The sequence below is a fragment of the Podarcis raffonei genome, chromosome Z (assembly GCF_027172205.1).
Source record: "Podarcis raffonei isolate rPodRaf1 chromosome Z, rPodRaf1.pri, whole genome shotgun sequence".
In the NCBI taxonomy this organism is placed as follows: domain Eukaryota; kingdom Metazoa; phylum Chordata; class Lepidosauria; order Squamata; family Lacertidae; genus Podarcis; species Podarcis raffonei.
Genome location: NC_070621.1, coordinates 10,112,980 through 10,130,791, shown reverse-complemented (window position 1 = coordinate 10,130,791; position 17,812 = coordinate 10,112,980). Strand labels below are relative to the sequence as shown.

At 45.2% G+C, this 17,812-nt stretch overlaps 1 protein-coding gene and 1 non-coding gene across 2 annotated transcripts; one reads left to right on the top strand and one right to left on the bottom strand.

Moving 5' to 3' along the window:
• The first annotated feature begins 2,277 nt into the window (after positions 1-2,277).
• NELFB (negative elongation factor complex member B) lies at positions 2,278-17,323 on the top strand. Its single transcript, XM_053373844.1, has 13 exons — positions 2,278-2,467; positions 3,361-3,524; positions 3,969-4,068; positions 6,425-6,655; positions 7,554-7,739; positions 8,586-8,698; positions 11,595-11,697; positions 12,179-12,274; positions 13,018-13,160; positions 13,779-13,885; positions 14,961-15,102; positions 15,577-15,685; positions 16,754-17,323. Exons 1-13 carry the CDS (start codon positions 2,366-2,368, stop codon positions 16,892-16,894), a joined length of 1,737 nt encoding a protein of 578 aa, XP_053229819.1. The 5' UTR covers positions 2,278-2,365; the 3' UTR covers positions 16,895-17,323.
• Positions 12,631-12,699, bottom strand: TRNAS-UGA (transfer RNA serine (anticodon UGA)). Its single transcript has one exon. It is a non-coding gene; the product is annotated as a tRNA-Ser (tRNA).
• Positions 17,324-17,812: the final 489 nt, after the last annotated feature.

Here is a 17,812-nt window from a genome sequence, read left to right as displayed (position 1 = left end):
ATCTGTGTACCTGCTCAGATAGTGCTTTAGAGTTGACTGCTGATGGGTGACTTTAAGGCCTCTGATACTCTCCCTTCTGATGGTTCTTTATCCGAATACATTCAAAATGACTGAGGGGATGGAGCGACTATCTCAATGGAAAAAGTAATGCTTCATCCTAGCTCTCTTTATTCAGTGGTCCTCCAAAAGTGTACACACTGTACATTCCCCCTCAAAGAATTATGGGAACTGTAGTTTTGTTAAAGGTACTGGGAATGGTAGCTCTGTGAAGCACAAATTACAGTTCCCAAGATTCCTAGAGGGGCTAGGTGGGTGCTATATGCATTTGATGTAAACACAGCCCACAAAGCATCACATAGAACTTAGTGGAAAGGTGCAAAGTGATATATATGCATAGCTCAGTTGGTACAATATGAGACTCTTAATCTCAGAGTCATGGGTTCTAACCCCATGTTGGGCAAAAGATTCCTGCAATGCAGCGGGTTGGATTAGATGACCCTTAGGGTCCCTTCCAACTCTACAATTCTACGACTGTGATTAAGAAATATCTATGCTGCCCCAGCCAGGAGCAACTGGGGTACTGCTTAACTGACACGGGAGATATGCCTGTCTGGCCAGGATTGCTCGGCACGGTGGCAAACCCACAAAAATTACATTAAAAATATCATCACCAATAGCAACTCAAAATAGAGCAATACTGTATTCTGTACTATTTTTCTAGAAAATGAGGTGCCGGAACTCACCATGAACGCCTCCTACCTTCTCTTAGAATAGCAATGGCACTCACCTAAGAGGTGCTGGAACTGAGTGAGTTCCGGCGGGAAAAAGCCCTGACTATTGAGAATGCCTGGAAATGGTGTGAGGGAGATTGTTTTTGCTGTGTAGCATAGTGACATCTGACAATCTGCTATATTCAAATCCCTTCTGAAACCCATCCCTCCTTCCATTGTTTTTAATTTTATTTTTTATTAAAATATTGTTTCCATATTAAGCATTGTAAGTTTCAAATAATTAGTTTAACTGTTATTTGATCACCATCTGAGACCCGACCTTGTGTGCCCTCCCCAGAAGAAGTCCAGAGGGTGGCAATATGAGAATGGGCCTTTTCTGCAGCGGCTCCCCATTTATGGAATTCTATCCCCAGTGAGGTTTGCCTGGCACCTTCATTGCATATTTTTATACACCAGGCAAAAACATTCATGTGTTTTCTGTTCTTGTTTTGTATTTTAATGTTAATATTTAAAATATTAAATAATATTTAATATTAATATTTTAAATAATTTATATGGTGGTTGTTGTTGTTGTAAACCGCTTTGGGGTTTTACTACAGTCAAGAAAGTTTTGTAGGATAAATAAATAATGCAAACACATTGCCAGACTTCCTATAAATGCAAGATGTAAACATTTACGTAACTAATTACTTTCATTGTCGCTTGTTAGTTCTTTCCCTTGTTACTCAAAAGTCTCCAAGCAACTTGCAACACATTAAAAATATATAACTACATTATACCATTAACAAAATCATACATAGCACCACCTACAATTCATTACTTGCCTCACTACCACCACTGCCATTCCACACACCAGCCACAAGTGTGTGTCTCACAGAAAAAGACACATATGAAACATTCATCATAGAACTGTAGAGTTGGACGGGATCCTGAGGATCATCTAGTCCAACCCCCTGCAATGCAGTAACATGCAGCCGCCCCATACAGGGATCGAACCTGCAACCTTGGCATTATCAGCACCACGCTCTAACCAAGGGAGCTATTCATTGCCATCCTACTTCTTAGGCACCTCATGAAAATCCACATTAAGGCTGCGTGTTTGAAAAAAGATGACGGTTGTATTTTAAGGCTGTATTTCTGATGCACCCACCAGCCACAGTGTATCTCACGCCAACAAAACACCGTCATCCTACTCTTTAGGCAGCTCATGAAAATCCACATTAATAAGGCTGCGCGTTTGAGATCAGACGAAGGTTGTCTTTTCAAGGTTTTATTCCGAATTGTGTTTGCCTGTTTCTGGAAGCATTCCAGATAACTTGGGTTAGATGGGCAGCATATACAGAAGGAGCAACGGAAGAATTGCTGGCAGTGAAAAGCACCGGTACCGTTGTGGTGGTTAAAAGATCGGGCCCTTCTCAAGACCTTGCCGCAGTCCCCTTCGCAAAGTTTGGAGGGATGCGCGGAGAGACCTACCTTCAGCCTGCGCCCAGAGCGGAACCCTTTGTGCTACAGGAGCGGTTTGCGGGAGGACGCCTTACGGGAGTGCTCCGCGGCGCTCTGGGGGGCCGGTTGCGATGTGAGACCCAGGCATAAGGGGGCGGGCGGACCCCATTCAAAGAGGAGGGTGCTGCGCCATGTTTGCCGGGCTGCAGGACCTCGGAGTGGCTAACGGGGAAGACTTGAAAGAGACACTGACCAACTGCACGGAGCCGCTGAAGGCCATCGAGCAGTTCCAGGTGCGTGGGCCTCCCTCCGTCCCTCCCGTGGCCCTGGAGGCTTAACCTTTGAGGCACCGGCTAGAGATGGTGTGGTTGCATCTTTGTGTTCCCGCGCAAGCCTCGTATAAAAAAGAAAGGAAGGTGCCTCTCGGAGCATGTGCAGAGTGCAATCACGCTCTCGCGTAGGAAACGGCCGTATGGCCATGCCCGGTTGTTGTTTTTAAATGCAAACCGCATACAAAACAAAACAAACAAACACCCAGTATGTAAAAATTGCTTTGGGGTGCAATTCTAGGCACACTTACCTAGGAATAGGTCCTACTAGTGGTTAAGAGCGATAGACTCATAATCTGGCGGACCAGGTTCGCGTCTCCACTCCTCCACATGCAGCTGCTGGGTGACCTTGCACACTTCTTTGAAGTCTCTCAGCCCCACTTACTTCACAGAGTGTTTGTTGTGGGGGAGGAAGGGAAAGGAGAATGTTAGCCGCTTTGAGACTCCTTAAAGGGAGTGAAAGGCGGGATATCAAATCCAAACTCTTCTTCTTCTTGACAATTAAGTCTCTTTCAAGCAGGAGTGGGAAACTTTGTCAATCCAAGGGCTGCTTTCCTTTCTGGTCAAACTTCTGGGGGCCACATGCCAGTGGTGGGCAGGGCCAGATGCAAAACTGAGTGGAAGAAAAATTGTAAAAATTACCTTTGTACAGTAGACTAGTTTCTGCACACATTTGAACGTCCCTCTCCAATATGTAGGCAAGTAAGAGGCATTGTCAGATAGTAATAATTTATTACCTACCCTTTGCCATCAGGACCCAGGAATTCTAAGGGCCAGATAGAGATCCCCACCCTTTGCTTTAGAGATATGAGATCTGCAGCATGCTACCTTGACACAGTTTGTGTTGACATTGACAGACAGAAAATGGCATCCTCCTGCCCACTCTTCAGTCCGCCCTGCCATTCCTGGACCTTCACGGCACCCCCAGGCTTGAGTTCCACCAGTCTGTGTTTGACGAGCTGAGGGAGAAGCTGCTGGAGAGGGTCTCAGCCATCGCCTCTGAAGGAAAGGTTGATGAAAGGTATGTTTGGAATACTTCTGTGGGGAAGGATATCTTCCTGTTCTTTTTGTAGTAGCGCTAAACATGTGGCACTGTGGGTTAAACCACAGAGCCTAGGACTTGCCGATCAGAAGGTCGGCAGTTCAAATCCCCGCGACGGGGTGAGCTCCTGTTGCTCAGTCCCTGCTCCTGCCAACCTAGCAGTTTGAAAGCACATCAAAGTGCAAGTAGATAAATAGGTACCGCTCTGGCAGGAAAGTAAACAGCGTTTCTGGGCGCTGCTCTGGTTCGCCAGAAGCGGCTTTGTCATGCTGGCCACATGACCCGGAAGCTGTACGCCGGCTCCCTCGGCCAGTAAAGCGAGATGAGCACCGCAAGCCCAGAGTCGGTCATGACTGGACCTGATGGTCAGGGGTCCCTTTACCTTAAACATGTTCTGCATGCCTTTCTTGTCCCACACTCCAGATACAAGAAGCTGGAAGACCTCCTGGAGAAGAGCTTTCCCTTGGTCAAGGCGCCATCAATCCAACCTGTGGTGATGTGTGTCATGAAACACCTGCCCAAGGTACACTGAATCACTAGCATTCAATCTTTGGCATTGCCTGATTTTGGGGAAGGCTGCCTATGTCTAGAAATTGGTATTGGGCCTAGGATTCTGTATTCTCATGGGGATGGATTGTAGCTCAGGGTCAGAAACATAAGAAGCTTCCTTATATTGAGTCTGGTTGAATTAGTCCATCTAACTTAGTATTGTTTAAGCTGACTGGCAACAATTCTCCAGGTTTTCAGGCCAGAGTCTTTCCCAGCCCTTCTTGAAGATTCTGGGGATTGAACCTGGGACCTTATTTGTGCAAAGCAAATGCTCTACCAATGAGCTGTGACTCTTCTAGAGCATCTGCTTTGCAAATATATCTGGGACGTCTCGAAAGGCAGCCAAGAAGTTTCTTTCGTAGAAAATATAACAAGGCATTGCATCGCATAAAAAAATACAGCAGTAACTACAATAAAAAGTCAGTAACATTAACAGTAAAAACTTGTGTGTATTACAAAGACCAGTTTTTGCCAGGCACAGGTGCCCCTTATTAATCTTCCAAGGCCAGAGAATTAAAATTGATGGGAAGCAGGTGGTTCCTCCCTCAAGATAAGGAGGGGTGGGAGTTCACTGTCTTGAAGGTTCCATCAGTTGAGCATCATGATTGGTTACATCAAGTCATGGGATTGGGGCCAGTTTTGCTTAAATCTGACGGGTTATCTTCCTTCTCGTGCTGTAGTTATGCTGCTGAATTGAAAACTGATACTCTGCGTAGCTGCGTAAGTGTTTGTTCACTTGTTAGCCAGATAAGAAAGCTCTGATGTTTTTTAAGCTTCCAAGCTACTTTACTTTGTGCTGTTACCATAAATCTTTTTTTAACCCTGTAGCTTTCCTTTAATAGAACTTTAAAATATTTTTATAAAAAAGTTTGTTCTTTTTTAATGTATTTTTATTGAAGGTTTTCTTGATTTACGAAGGTATGTGCAGTCTCTCTCTCTCGTATTTTTTTTCCACGTAACGCTTTTTTTTTTTTTTTACAAATCGGTTTCATTTGTTGAGACATTAGAAAGAATAGGGGGAAAGAGGTGGAGGGGGGGAAAGATGAGTGGGGGTGGGGTTGAGTGGTGATGTTTCTATTTTACTTAATATATGTGGGGTTTTGTGTCAGCATTGCTTGTGCGAGTTCTCTGCTGTTCACTTGTGTTCCTTTGGTGGTGAGAGAGGTTGGGGTTGGCCTAGGGTGTGGCTGTTCATTTGTGGTTGGCTGTGGTGGTCTTTGTTTTCATGTGTGAGTAGGGTGCGTGAGTGTTTTGGATCAGGTTAGCCATAATGATTTGTATACTGTTGGTGGATTTTCGTCATTGTCTTGTTGGGCTCTGTGTGTGACAAAGGGGAGCCATACCGGGGTGAAGGCATCTTCTTCTATTTGTCCCCGTGTCAGTTTGTTTATTGGTTAATTTTTCTAGTAAGGCTGTTTCCTATACTATTTGGTACCATTAGTCTCTCCAGTGTCTGGTTATGATGTTTCTGGCTGCTGAGAGTAGGTGGGTTATAAGTTCTTTGTGGTGTAAGTGGGCATTATTGTCTTGGAAGATGTTTAGTAGGGCCATTTCTGGGGTGATTTGTAATACTTGCTTGGTTATTTTGCCCAGAATAGTTGGATTTTGGGACACTCCCACCCACCACATGTGGAGATATGTGCCTGTAGAGGTGCACCCTCTCCAGCATTTTGGTGAGGTTCCTGGGCATATTAGTGCTAGTTTTCTTGGTGTTGGGTACCACCTGTAGGTGATTTTCAGAGTGAGTTCTTTTCTTTTTGTTGATATGGATTTAAAGGGGGGGTTTAGACCACATTCTGGTCCATTGAGTGGGGTTAATCTTGTAGCCTATGTCATCCTCTCATTGTTTTTTGATTGTGTCTAGGGAGTTTGTTGGATTTTGGAGTAGTATTTTGTATATTGGGGATACCATCCCTTTACCGTGTCCCTTTGTTGTTAGGAGGAGGTTTTCGAAGGTTTTCAGGGGCCTAGTTGCTGCTGATTTTACTACTGGATTGTTTAAGAGGGCAAAGATGTTTGTTCTTTGAGTTACTGGACCTACTCAGCTTGATTATGTTCCAGAGATGGGTCAGTCTCCACAAACTCCATCAGAAGATCTCAGTGATCACGGTGGAGCAAAAGGAATCGGGCAGCCCTGCCTTCTTTCCTGAAAGTCAGCCAACAAGTTTCCTTAAGTAATAGTAATAACTAATTTGGAGTGTTGAAAGAGCATTGTGACAAAAATGCCAGCTCTTAAATGCAAAGGATGCTGTTACCAGGGTCTCATGAAGGGACCAAACTTATGATTAACTCTCACTGAAATTCTCTCCTAACTGTGTGTCTGGCCACAGGTGCCAGACAAGAAGCTGAAGTTGGTGATGGCTGACAAGGACCTGTACAAAGCATGTGCCGTGGAGGTGAAGCGTCAGATTTGGCAGGATAACCAGGCCCTGTTTGGTGACGAGGTGTCCCCTCTGCTGAAGCAGTACATCCTGGAGAAGGAGAATGCCTTGTTCAGCTGTGACCTCTCTGTCCTGCACAACTTCTTCAGCCCTACTCCCAAAATGAGGCGCCAAGGCGAGGTGAAGTCCAAGCACCAAGCACATTGGTTTGAGCATTGAGGCTGGGAGTGGGAAACTGGGTTCTTTTAATAAATTGGGGGTGGGGAACCTTTTTCAGCTCATGGGCCAAATTCTCTTGTAGGTAGCCTTCTGGGGGCCACGTGCTCTTGGTAGGCAGGGTAAGAGGCAAAAGTGGGTGGAGAAATGAATTTTACCTTTGCACAGTAGGTTTGTTTCTGTTCACACATTCACACCCCAGCTCTGTCCTCTATCTGTGCAAGCAAAAGAGACGCATTCCAGCCAAGTAGAAGCACTCAAGGGTGCAAAGTAGGGCCAGTTGAAGGGTGTGGCCTGGGGAGAGGGGCATGGCTGGTATCTGTGTGGCCTGGAGAGAGTCCCAAGGACCAGATAGAGCTTATAGCTGCATTTGGCCCCTGAGTGTTCCCCAGCCCTGTAATAACTGGTGAGCCCTAGTATCAGACTCAAGATTTGAAAGATCAAATATCAATCCCTTCGACCTCAAGACTCCCTGAGTGACTCTCAGCCAGTTCCTGTCTCACTTAGGCTACCCTCCCTCTTAGGGTGGTTGTGAGGATAAAATGCAGTGAGGGGAGTTAAAATATGCTGCTGTGATGTTATTGAGTTAGATTAGAAGGATGGCCTGTTAAAAATTAAATGAATAATTTGTTCTCTGCTCTGAAGCTTGCAGAGTGATGTGGGGGCCAAATCTCAAAAAGTGTGATATAGAGGATTAGAGCACTAGACAAGGATTGGGGAGAGACCTGGGTTCAAATTCCCTACTGAGAGAGAACCTAAGTGACTCAAAGTTGCTGCCCTGATTTTAAGCCCCGGTGTTCCCCATTAGAATGCTTGGGTGATGCTCCAGCCTCGTGTTTCTTTTCTGTCTTTGGGGTTGAAGGTGGTCCAGAAGCTCACCCAAATGATCGGTAAGAATGTGAAACTCTACGACATGGTGCTGCAGTTCCTGCGGACCTTGTTCCTGCGGACACGCAATGTCCATTACTGCACGTTGCGGGCAGAGCTCTTGATGTCACTGCATGACCTAGATATCAGCGAGATCTGCTCGGTTGACCCCTGTCACAAGGTATGGGTGCAAGGACTCGGGTGCGTGCAGTTGTGGGGGGTGCCCCCAGTTAGAAACAAGACCTCTTAACTCCTTGTTGTCTTTTCAGAGGGGTGGAGCAACTCCCCAAGGAGGCAATGTTACAATAGGCCAATACAGACAGTTCAGAACACATCTTTCCACAGTGGTTAATTGATGTCTGATTTCCCACAGTTTATATGATTCTATGCATTACTGTAGAAAACCATGTTGATATTTTTTAATGGAAGAGTACATAAATACTTTTATAAACAATAAATAAATAAATTTGGGGCTTTTTTAGTTCAGAGAAAAGACAAGTGACCTACTCTGAGACCCCACAGCTAATTCTCCCCGGTCTCCTCGCTGGCCCAAGTAGGACCAATTCAGCCAGCTAGCCCTGGGGGTTATCTAATGCTTATTTCCCCTAAATTGATTTTTGAATTTTATTGTTGTTCATGTTTTTATACTGTATTTTATGCTGCTTTTATAATTAAGTGTTTTTAATTTGTTGTTAGCCACCCTGAGCCCGGTTTTTGAACCAGGAAGGGCGGGGCATAAATAAAAATTTATTATTATTAAGTAAGAGGCAATGTATTGGAAGTAGATGGTTGTTTTTTAAAATGCACAGTATGGAGAAAGAGAAAATTTCAGAGGCCTTGTGGGCACCTGGGAGAGATCTTGAGAAGGCCACCATGCTCAATGGCACCACATGTTGGCACCACCCCCTGTTCCACAAACTTGCTGCAATGGTCTCTTGTCTGTTCCTTAGGAAAGGAAATTAACCTGTGTGTTCTCTAAGGATGAGTGTCCCCACAGAGTGTGCTAAACCTTTTGCTTCTTTGGCAGTTCACCTGGTGCCTGGATGCCTGCATTAGAGAGAGGTTTGTGGACAACAAGAGGGCCAGAGAGCTGCAAGGCTTCCTCGATGGAGTGAAGAAAGGGCAAGAGCAAGTCCTGGGGTGAGTTGTTGCAAATCAAGTGGTCCAGCCTTGCTTTTTTTGCTGTACAGAATGTCACTCTGCTTTTTTTGCTGTACAGAGTGTCACTCCATTTTCATAGAGAGTGGGAAAAACTCATTTAATTAGCACCAACAGATTTCATAGTGTGGGTTCACCAGGTTTTGAGTTACCCACACGAATCTGAGACTGGGTGTTAAAGGAATTAATATTTTGAAAAGGGTTGTGGTAGGAGTGGAAATATTCCTGAGGGGAGAAGGCACAATGTTCCACCACCTGTTTTGGTAGTAACGTGTTTTTGGAAAGGGGAACTTGTGACTCCTTCAGATATTCCTGGACTATTACTAATGTACTGTCTGCCCTTCACCAACAAATCCCAGGTCAGGTTACAACAATTTAAAATTCAGAATTAAAATTGGTTATAACAGATTATAGCCACATGAATATTGGGGGGGGGGGCTGGAAAAAAACACATCTCGTGTGTCAAAGGCCAGGATAAAGAGGTGCAAAATTTGATAGCCAAGTTGCTCACCTGGGCAAAATGAGTTGAGCTTATAACACCCATCCTGGCCTAATTGCACTGGCTGCCAATTAGTTTCCAGGTCCAATTCCAGGCTCAGTATCTCGATACCTTAAAGACCTCTTCTCCCCCTACAAACTGACTCACACCCCCCGCTTGTCTTCCAAGGCCCTTCTCTGTTTTATTTATTTATTTATTTATTTATTTATTATTCTGGGTAATTATGTGGGTTTGTTTTTTTTTATAAAAAAAATTATTAGGAATTTAAACAAAACATATTATCTTAAAATATATCATCCTTAATTCCCCCATTTTCCCCTCCCTCCCATAAAACAGCCCCCCTCCCCGCCCCCCCCAACTTCTCTCAGTTCCAATCTCTAGTTTCTCTATAAATGCTATTCTCTGCATGTTACAAAGTTGTATAAATCCTTACTTTATCTAACTGGTTATTATCAATAAAAAGTTTGTGAGTGTTTATTCAAAACCTGCCAAGGAGTCCAATTCACTTTGTTGCATCTTTAGATACTTTGTAAAAGGTTCCCATTCCTCTTTAAAGTCACAGTTATCTTTGTCCCGTAGTTTGTGTCAATTTTGCCAGTTCTGCATAGTCCCATCTGTTTCTCTTGCCATAATTTTAGTTGGGACTTCCTCAGTCTTCCATCCTTGTGCTATTAAGACTCTTGCCACTGTTGTTTCATACATGAATATATTTTTCAACTTCTTTGGCAGGTCTTTTCTACAATCCCTAACAGAAACGCTTCAGGTTTTTAAACAAATGTTAGATGGAACATTTTCTTCAATTCATTGTATATCATTTCCCAAAATTTCTTAATTTCATTACAATCCCACCACATGTGGTAGAATGTCCCCTCCTTTTTGTAATTATGTTTTTAATGTTGTATGTTACCCCGGGATCTTCGGATAACGGGTGGTACATAAATTGAACAAATAATACATAATAATCTTCAGCATTTGCCAGAAGTTGTATGATGAGGGTACCAGCTACACCTCTGTGGGGAGGGAATTCCATAACGTATGGGTTGCCGTAATGATGCCCTCCCCTGGGCCACCACCCTAAACTACTTAGTTTTAAAAATACTTTTATTAATATTACAGTATTATACTTGGTAGCCAAGATACATCAAACCAGCTTGTTTGTCAAGAATAAAAGAAATCAAGTAGTTAGGGAAAGGAAAAGGAAAATGACATTTGAAGGAGAAAATGGGCAGCGTAGCAAAATCTTCTGAGAGAGGTTGAACTACCAAGAGGACTCCCTCTGCTGAACTTAACATCCTAGAGACTGCAACTCCCATCATCCCTGCCCACTGGCCATGCTGGCTAAGGCTGATGGGAGTAGAAGTCCTACCACATCTGCAAGGCCACCACTGTTAGAGAGGAGTTGTGTTTGAGCTGTATTTATTAAATTTATAAACCTCCCGATACCCGAAGGTCTCAGGGTGATTCACAGAACAAAATCATAATATAAAACCACAAAATATATAATCAAAAACAACAACCCAATAACACTCCCCCCACCCTGAAAAAACCCCACGTTTTAAAAGGGCATAGGATGTCAGTCAGATCAACCAAAGGTCTGGTTAAAAAGGAATGTTTTTGCCTGGTGCCTAAAGGTGTATAATGAAGGCGCCAGGCGAACTTCCCTGGGTAGAGCATTCCACAGATGGGGAGCCACTGCAGAGAAGGCTTGTTCTTGTGTTGCCACCCTCCGGACCTCACAAGGAAGAGGCACACGACGAAGGGCCTCAGAAGATGATCTCAGGGTCTGAGTAGGTTCATATGGGAAGAGGTGGTCCTTGAGGTATTGCAGTCCTGAGCCATTTAAGGCTTTATAGGTCAAAACCAACACTTTGAATTGGGCCCGGAAACTAATTGGTAGCCAGTGCAGTCGGACCAGGATCTGTGTAATATCCTCAAACCGTCTTGCTCTGGTATGCAACTTGGTTGCTGAATTCTGCGCTACCTGAAGTTTCTGAACTGTCTTCAGAGGCAGCCCTACGTATAACACATTGCAGCAATCTAACCTGTAGGCCTTTAGCCAAAGATCATTGATTGCCCATAAGTAGGCTGGCTCTGAGAAGCCAGCAGAGCATCTCTTTTTAGAAAGCTCATTTACATGTGATTAAAAAGTGTCCTTTAATTAAATGGAAGGTACACCTGGTAACATTCACATTTACAGACAGATCTTCCTCCATATTTTCAAAGGCTACATATGTAGATGGCTACAATAATATCATTATTATTTGACAGGCTTTCTGGCTTTCAAAAGGAGCCAGAATAATTTTGTGTGAGCAAACCTATTTCAGTTGTGGGCCTACGTGTTTGATGTTCTGTTACTTTCTGTCCACCTTACCCCAACAGGGATTTATCCATGATACTGTGTGATCCATTTGCCATCAACACCTTGGCTCTGAGCACCATCCGCCACCTGCAAGAACTGATTGGGCAGGATATGTTACCCAGGGTGAGTGAGACATTGATGGTCTCCCAGATAGAGTCAGCAACTGAAGGCCCCAGGATACAGCTCCACACAACCCACAACCCCCACAAGAGTGTACCATTCCATCCTCCCCAGCTGCCAAGAGAAATGTGCAGAAGACTTGTATAGCAGTCTGTAGTCAGAATGGGGATCTGGCCTGATTGACCACTGTGTGATACAGGATGCTGCTGGACTATATGGGAACATAGGAACCTGCCTTATTGGTCCATCTAGCTCAGCGTTTGCCTACACTGGCTGGCAGCTGCTCCCCAGGATTTCAGGCTGAGGACATTTCCAGCCCTACCTGAAGGTGCTTTAGATTGAGCCTGGGACCTTCTGCGTACATGAAATATGCTCTTCCCTTCCAACAATAAAGTCTTTGATCTGATATCCTGCAGGACTCTAAAAGTTCTTCAGGATTTGAAAAAGGTGATGATGAGTTACTTTGCTTTTCTTGAATTTTCAGGAAAGCCCTGATCTACTGCTTCTCCTGAGGATGTTGACACTGGGACAGGGAGCCTGGGACATGATTGACAGTCAGATCTTTAAGGAACCCAGAATGGTAAGAGTGCCCGTGTGCATCACTTTGAGCTGCCTGTGATGCCTAAGATCTAATTCTCGCATAGAGTGTCACGCTGTAGAAGAGCTGGACCACTCCAGACACGTATGGCTGCGAGTGCTTCTCCCAGGTCTGGGCTGGACATCAGTAATGATTGCGTAGGCCAGAGACAGGAGATGTGGTTGTGCTCAAGCTGGAGGTACAGCACTAGATTGGAGAGAGAGGGCAGGTAGCAAGGGAAATCAGGAGGGAGAAGAGAGAATCTACATAGGAGCAGAGGAAGTGGCCCATTTAGCTCAGTATTGTCTGTACTGACTGGCAGTGGTTCTCCAGGGTTTAAGATGAGGGATACTCCTACATGGAGATGCCAGGGATTGAACCTGGGACCTTCTGCATTCAAAGCAGGTGCTCTGCCACTGAGCCACAGCCGTTCCCCACGTGACACTTCTGCATGGCTTCTAAATGAGAAAAGTTGCTCAGAGTGGCAGCCCAGACTTAGCAAATCTGCTTTACAGGGCCTGTTGCTTCTCCATTGGTTTGGAAGGTCATCTGTTTTCAGGCTGTAGAACAGGGGTTGGGAACCTGTGACCCAGATGCTGAACTACAGCTTCCATCATCCTGGACCATAAGCCATGCTGACTGATGGGAGTTAAGGGTCCCACAGTATCTGGAAACCCACAGGTTCCTCCCGTCCCTGCCTTCCATTTTCTGACCATTGACCCTCACTTTCCTTCTCTGCTCCTCAGGAAGTAGACTTGATTACCAGGTTCCTACCACTGTTGATGTCTTTCGTGGTGGATGACCACACGTTCACCGTTGACCAGAAGCTGCCTTTGGAAGACAAGGGCCCAGCAACTTACCCCACCACAATCCCAGATTTATTTCCCAAGTGAGTCATATCGAACACTGAAGCGTCTTGCCATTTAAGTCCTCTTTGCGAGCAAAGCAGTGGAGGTGTGTCCAAAAAGACCCATAAGGAAGGGAACTAACTCCGTGGCCAGAGAAAGTGGAGAGCTATTGGGGGGGGGGGAGACCATAACGGGTTGAAGTAATCTGTTTCCTGTCGCTCTAGCCAGAAGAGAGCTTTAGGCTCCATCCCACCTCCAGGGATGGCTCCACATTTGAGGAGGCTGTGGCCTCTAGTGCTGAACTCATTCACTGGAGATTTTTAACTAGAGGTTGGCTGGCCATCTGTCAGGGATTTTTTCGCTGTGATTCCTGCAGTCCAGCTCTGCAATTATATGATTCTATGAATATAACATGTATGTGCAGCCAGTGCTTCCTTCAGTTGGCTGGGCTTGGAATCTCTGGCTTGCATCTGAGTTAATCTCTTCCCAGTTGTTTTCAAGGGCATCTACTCTGAGTAGGACCAGCATGGGACACCACCAGTTCTCTCTTAAACTCCAAAGATGTTTGTAGCCAGAGCAATGAAAGTTTGAATTCAATTCACTCTGTTCATTCCTGGAAATAGTGGGGAACGGCAGCTTAAAACTCTTTTGCACCTTAGATTTCTGCAAGAGCACCGGATTGCCTGCGAGATTGGGCTGTACTACGTGCTTCACATCACCAAGCAGAGGAACAAGAATGCTCTTCTCCGGATGCTCCCCGCCCTTGGTAAGTTGCCCTTCCAAAGGATCAGCCGTTCTGCCCGGACACTTCGGTCCAGTGCCAAGGGCCTTCTGGCAGTTCCCTCGCTGCGAGAAGCCAAGTTACAGGGAACCAGGCAGAGGGCCTTCTCGGTAGTGGCACCCACCCTGTGGAACACCCTCCCACCAGATGTCAAAGAGAAAAACAACTACAGTGGTACCTCTAGATGCGAACAGGATCCGTTCTGGAGCCCCGTTCGCATCTAGAAGCAAACGTAACCAGCGATGGCACGTCTGTGCATGCGTGCGTCGCTTTTCGCCGCTTCTGTGCATGTGTGTGACATCATTTTGAGCGCCTGCGCATGCATAAGCGGCGAAACCCGGAAGTAATGAGCTCCGTTACTTCCGGGTTGCCATGGAGCGCAACTCAAACGCGCTCATCCCGAAGCACATTCAACCTGAGGTATGACTGTACCAGACTTTTAGAAGAAATCTGAAGGCAGCCCTGTTTAGGGAAGCTTTTAATGTTTAATAGGTTATTGTATTTTAGTGTTCTGTTGGAAGCCGCCCAGAGTGACTGGGAAAACCCAGCCAGATGGGTGGGGTATAAATAATAAATTACTATTATTATTATTATTATTATTATTATTATTTATTTATTTATTTATTTATTTATTATTACTATTATTATCTCCCTCCTTTGTTTCCCAAACAGTTGCCTGCAGAACCGAGCAATATTGCGAACTCAATTTTACTTGGAGTAGAATGCGCCCCACCCCCCGATGAATGGGCCTGAGTTAGTCACATCCATTAAGTTCAGTGTGTCTGTTCTGAGTAGGATTAGATTTTGGCTACAACCCAGAGCAACCAGATACAAGAGAGCTAGCATGCAGTCTCAGAGTTGGTTGCATACATCTCAGTACAACTTAGACCATGTTACACATAAAGAGAGGGATCCCGCCTTGGTCCTTCTGTGTGCAAGGTGGATGCTTTGGCCCTTCCCTGATCTGCCTGGGAGAAAGGTGGGATAGAAATGTGCCTGGTAAAAAGGATTGCCTCTCAGGATCACCTGGGGATTCTCTGTTGCTGCTTTGGTCCTGCAGGGGAGACATTCAATGATCTGGCCTTCGGTGACATCTTCCTGCACCTGTTCACCAGCAGCCTCACCCTCCTCAGCGATGAGTTCGCTCAAGAGGAGTTCTGCACTAGCCTTTTTGATGACTTCTTCCTCCCCACCTGCTTGAGGTACTGTCCTTTTCTGAAACAGCCTCACATGGCTCTCAGTCAGAGAATTTGCAGGCAATGGCCTTCCTGTTAGGCTGGTGCTGTCATTGAACTGGGCTGTATTCAATCTACTGTTTGTAATGCCCGCTAAAAGCTTTTGTTTGTTTATTTAGGCAAGCCTACCTGATTATGCTGTTTCGTTGGATGGTTTTTGTGTTTTTTTTAAACTGAGATTGTATCTATTTTTTTCATAAATGTTATCTACCTTTTTAAAAAAAGTTCAGTTTTATTAGTATTTTCTTAAGAATGTTCTATATTTTTTTGCTGCAAGCCATTTTAGAGGGTTTGGGGTTTGACCAGCCCCCTCCACAATAAGGGCCACCTGCTCCCCACTACAGCAATGTACCCAGAGGGAACAGATGGGGAGTGGACTGCCCAACCCCCAGCCAAGAGTCCTTCAGCTCTAGGCTTTTCATCTCTTCTGCTACTTAACAGGAAGGAGAATGTACACAGACACGTGCTGAGGCTCCTGCTTCACCTCCACCACAAGGTGGCACCTGCCAAGTTGGAGTCCCTGCAGAAGTCACTGGAGCCTCCCAAGCAGGTAAAGTGGTGGGTGGGAGATGGAGTGAACACAAGTACCACAGTCATTTGTTTTGCCCTGAATAATTTTCTTGGAAGGCACGCTATGCTTTGAACAGGAAGCCATATCTGGATTTGTACACATGGACACAGACACTTCTGGTAGGGAACCACAGACCCCACCCTGGGATCTAATGTGGTGTTTCAGGTCTTTCTATATGGGCCCCACAATCACCAGCCACACCATTCACTCGTCTTGCTTTGTACCTGAAAGGGGTGAGACCCTTGGTGTAGAGGGAGCTGTTACCTTAGAAGAATCTGAGACTGGTGGGAGGTGGGTTCTGAATCCAGGAGGTACCACTTCAGGCTACCTGATTGGCAAGCTCAAGCTTTGCATTGTGGCCTGCATTTATCGCCAGTGGACCTTCCTGTCTCTGTCACTCCTTTGTGTCAGATCTAGCTCAGTATTGTCTTCCCGGACTGACAGTGGCTCCCCAGGGTTCCAGAGAAGGAGTCTTTCCCAGGCCTACCTGGAGATGCCAGGGATTGAACCTGGGAACTTCTGCATGAAGCAGATGCTGTACCACTAAGGACACGGTGCAATCCATACCACATATGCTTGAGAGTGAGGGAATGGTGCAGTCTCTCGGGCCATAGAGTTCAAAACCTAAATTCAAGGCCACCTGCCTTAATGGAGGATACAGAGGAGCGAGGGAGGGATGCAGAGAAAATAGCCTCATGTACAAAGGTGAAATTTGCATTCTTTCAGTGCCCCCGATCCATAGGTTCCCCCACTCCTGAAGGAGAGTTTCGTTGACTGTCAGACGTACCATTCTCTCCTCTCCTCCCTTTCCAGGTCCTCCTTCCTTGGTGCCATTTGCTTTATTCATAATTTTGCACGGGCCCCCAGCTCAACAACTAAACACAGCTGATGGATAAACACACCTTTCAAAGTGTGTGTATATGTGTTTAAACAGACAGCCTACAAGAAATAGTGAAAAGAAATGCTAGTAACAGCTAGAGTGTGATTTAGCAGCTTCAGGTTTTGAGGTTTCTTCACCTTTGTAAAACTTGTGTTTTTGTCGGGCAGAGTGGAGAAGCCTTGAAGGAGCTTTACAACCAGCTCATTGAAAAACTGGAACTCCGCAAGCCCAGCCCTGTCCAAGGCGCCGCCGAAACTCCAGCTGTGGACTTGCCCCTGCCAACAGCGGCTCCGCCACCCTCACTCTAGGCTATGCTTCTCCAGAGCCTATACAACAAAGTTTGTGTTGATCTCCTAGCAGAGACCAGACCCACGTCTTGATGCTTGAAACACTCCAGTCATAACCTTTTGCCTGTTTTTTTGGAATGGGGTTGCCAAATCTCATCTGGCCTGTTGCCCCAGAAGACAGCTCTGCCCTCAAGATTGGCCTTCTGGGGCAAATTTGATACAGCTGTCCTTATTTGTAAACAGCTTTGGGGGTATAAAAAAATAAATATAATAGCTGTAATAATAATAATGGATTTGGTATTATGGGGAGAGGAAACTGACCGTGTATGTATTTTTTTTGTATTTTTTTTAGATGTTTGCATATAGAAGCCTTGTAATTTAATGGGAATGAATTATTTGTGAAGCTTGGCTTCTCTCTTTTTTTATTAAATATTTTCTTGGTTTACAAAAGTGTGTGCAATGTCTCCCTCTCTTTTTTTTCAAATAACATTTTTTACAGATCAGTTTCATTTGTTGAGACATTAGGAAGAAAAGGGGGAAAGAGGTGGAGGGGGGAAAGATGAGTGGGAGTGGAGTCGGGTGGCAATGTTTCTATTTTACTTAATATATGTGGGGTTTTGTGTCAGCATTGCTCGTGCAGGTTCTCTGCTATTCACTTGTGTTTCTTTGGTGGTGAGGGAGGTTGGGGTTGGCCTAGGGTGTGGTTGGTTGTTTGTGATTGGCTGTGGTGATCTTTGTTTTCATATGTGAGTGGGGGGGGTGTGTGTTTTGGATCAGGTTAGCCATATTGATTTGTATGTTGTTGGTTTATTTTTGTCATTGTCTTGTTGGGCTGAGTATGTGATAAAGGGGAGCCATACTGGGGTGAAGGCATCTTCTTCTAGCTTGGCTTCTCTTTTTAGAAGATGATGATGAAGAAGGGTTTCGACTTGATATCCC

What these genes read in the sequence shown, in the direction of transcription:
- NELFB (XM_053373844.1), top strand. Translation starts at nt 2,366, where the DNA reads ATGTTTGCCGGGCTGCAGGACCTCGGAGTGGCTAACGGGGAAGACTTG. An exon ending in TCATGAAACACCTGCCCAAG is followed by an intron (nt 4,069 to 6,424) that starts GTACACTGAATC and finishes GTCTGGCCACAG; the next exon opens with GTGCCAGACAAGAAGCTGAA. An exon ending in GGGCAAGAGCAAGTCCTGGG is followed by an intron (nt 8,699 to 11,594) that starts GTGAGTTGTTGC and finishes TTACCCCAACAG; the next exon opens with GGATTTATCCATGATACTGT.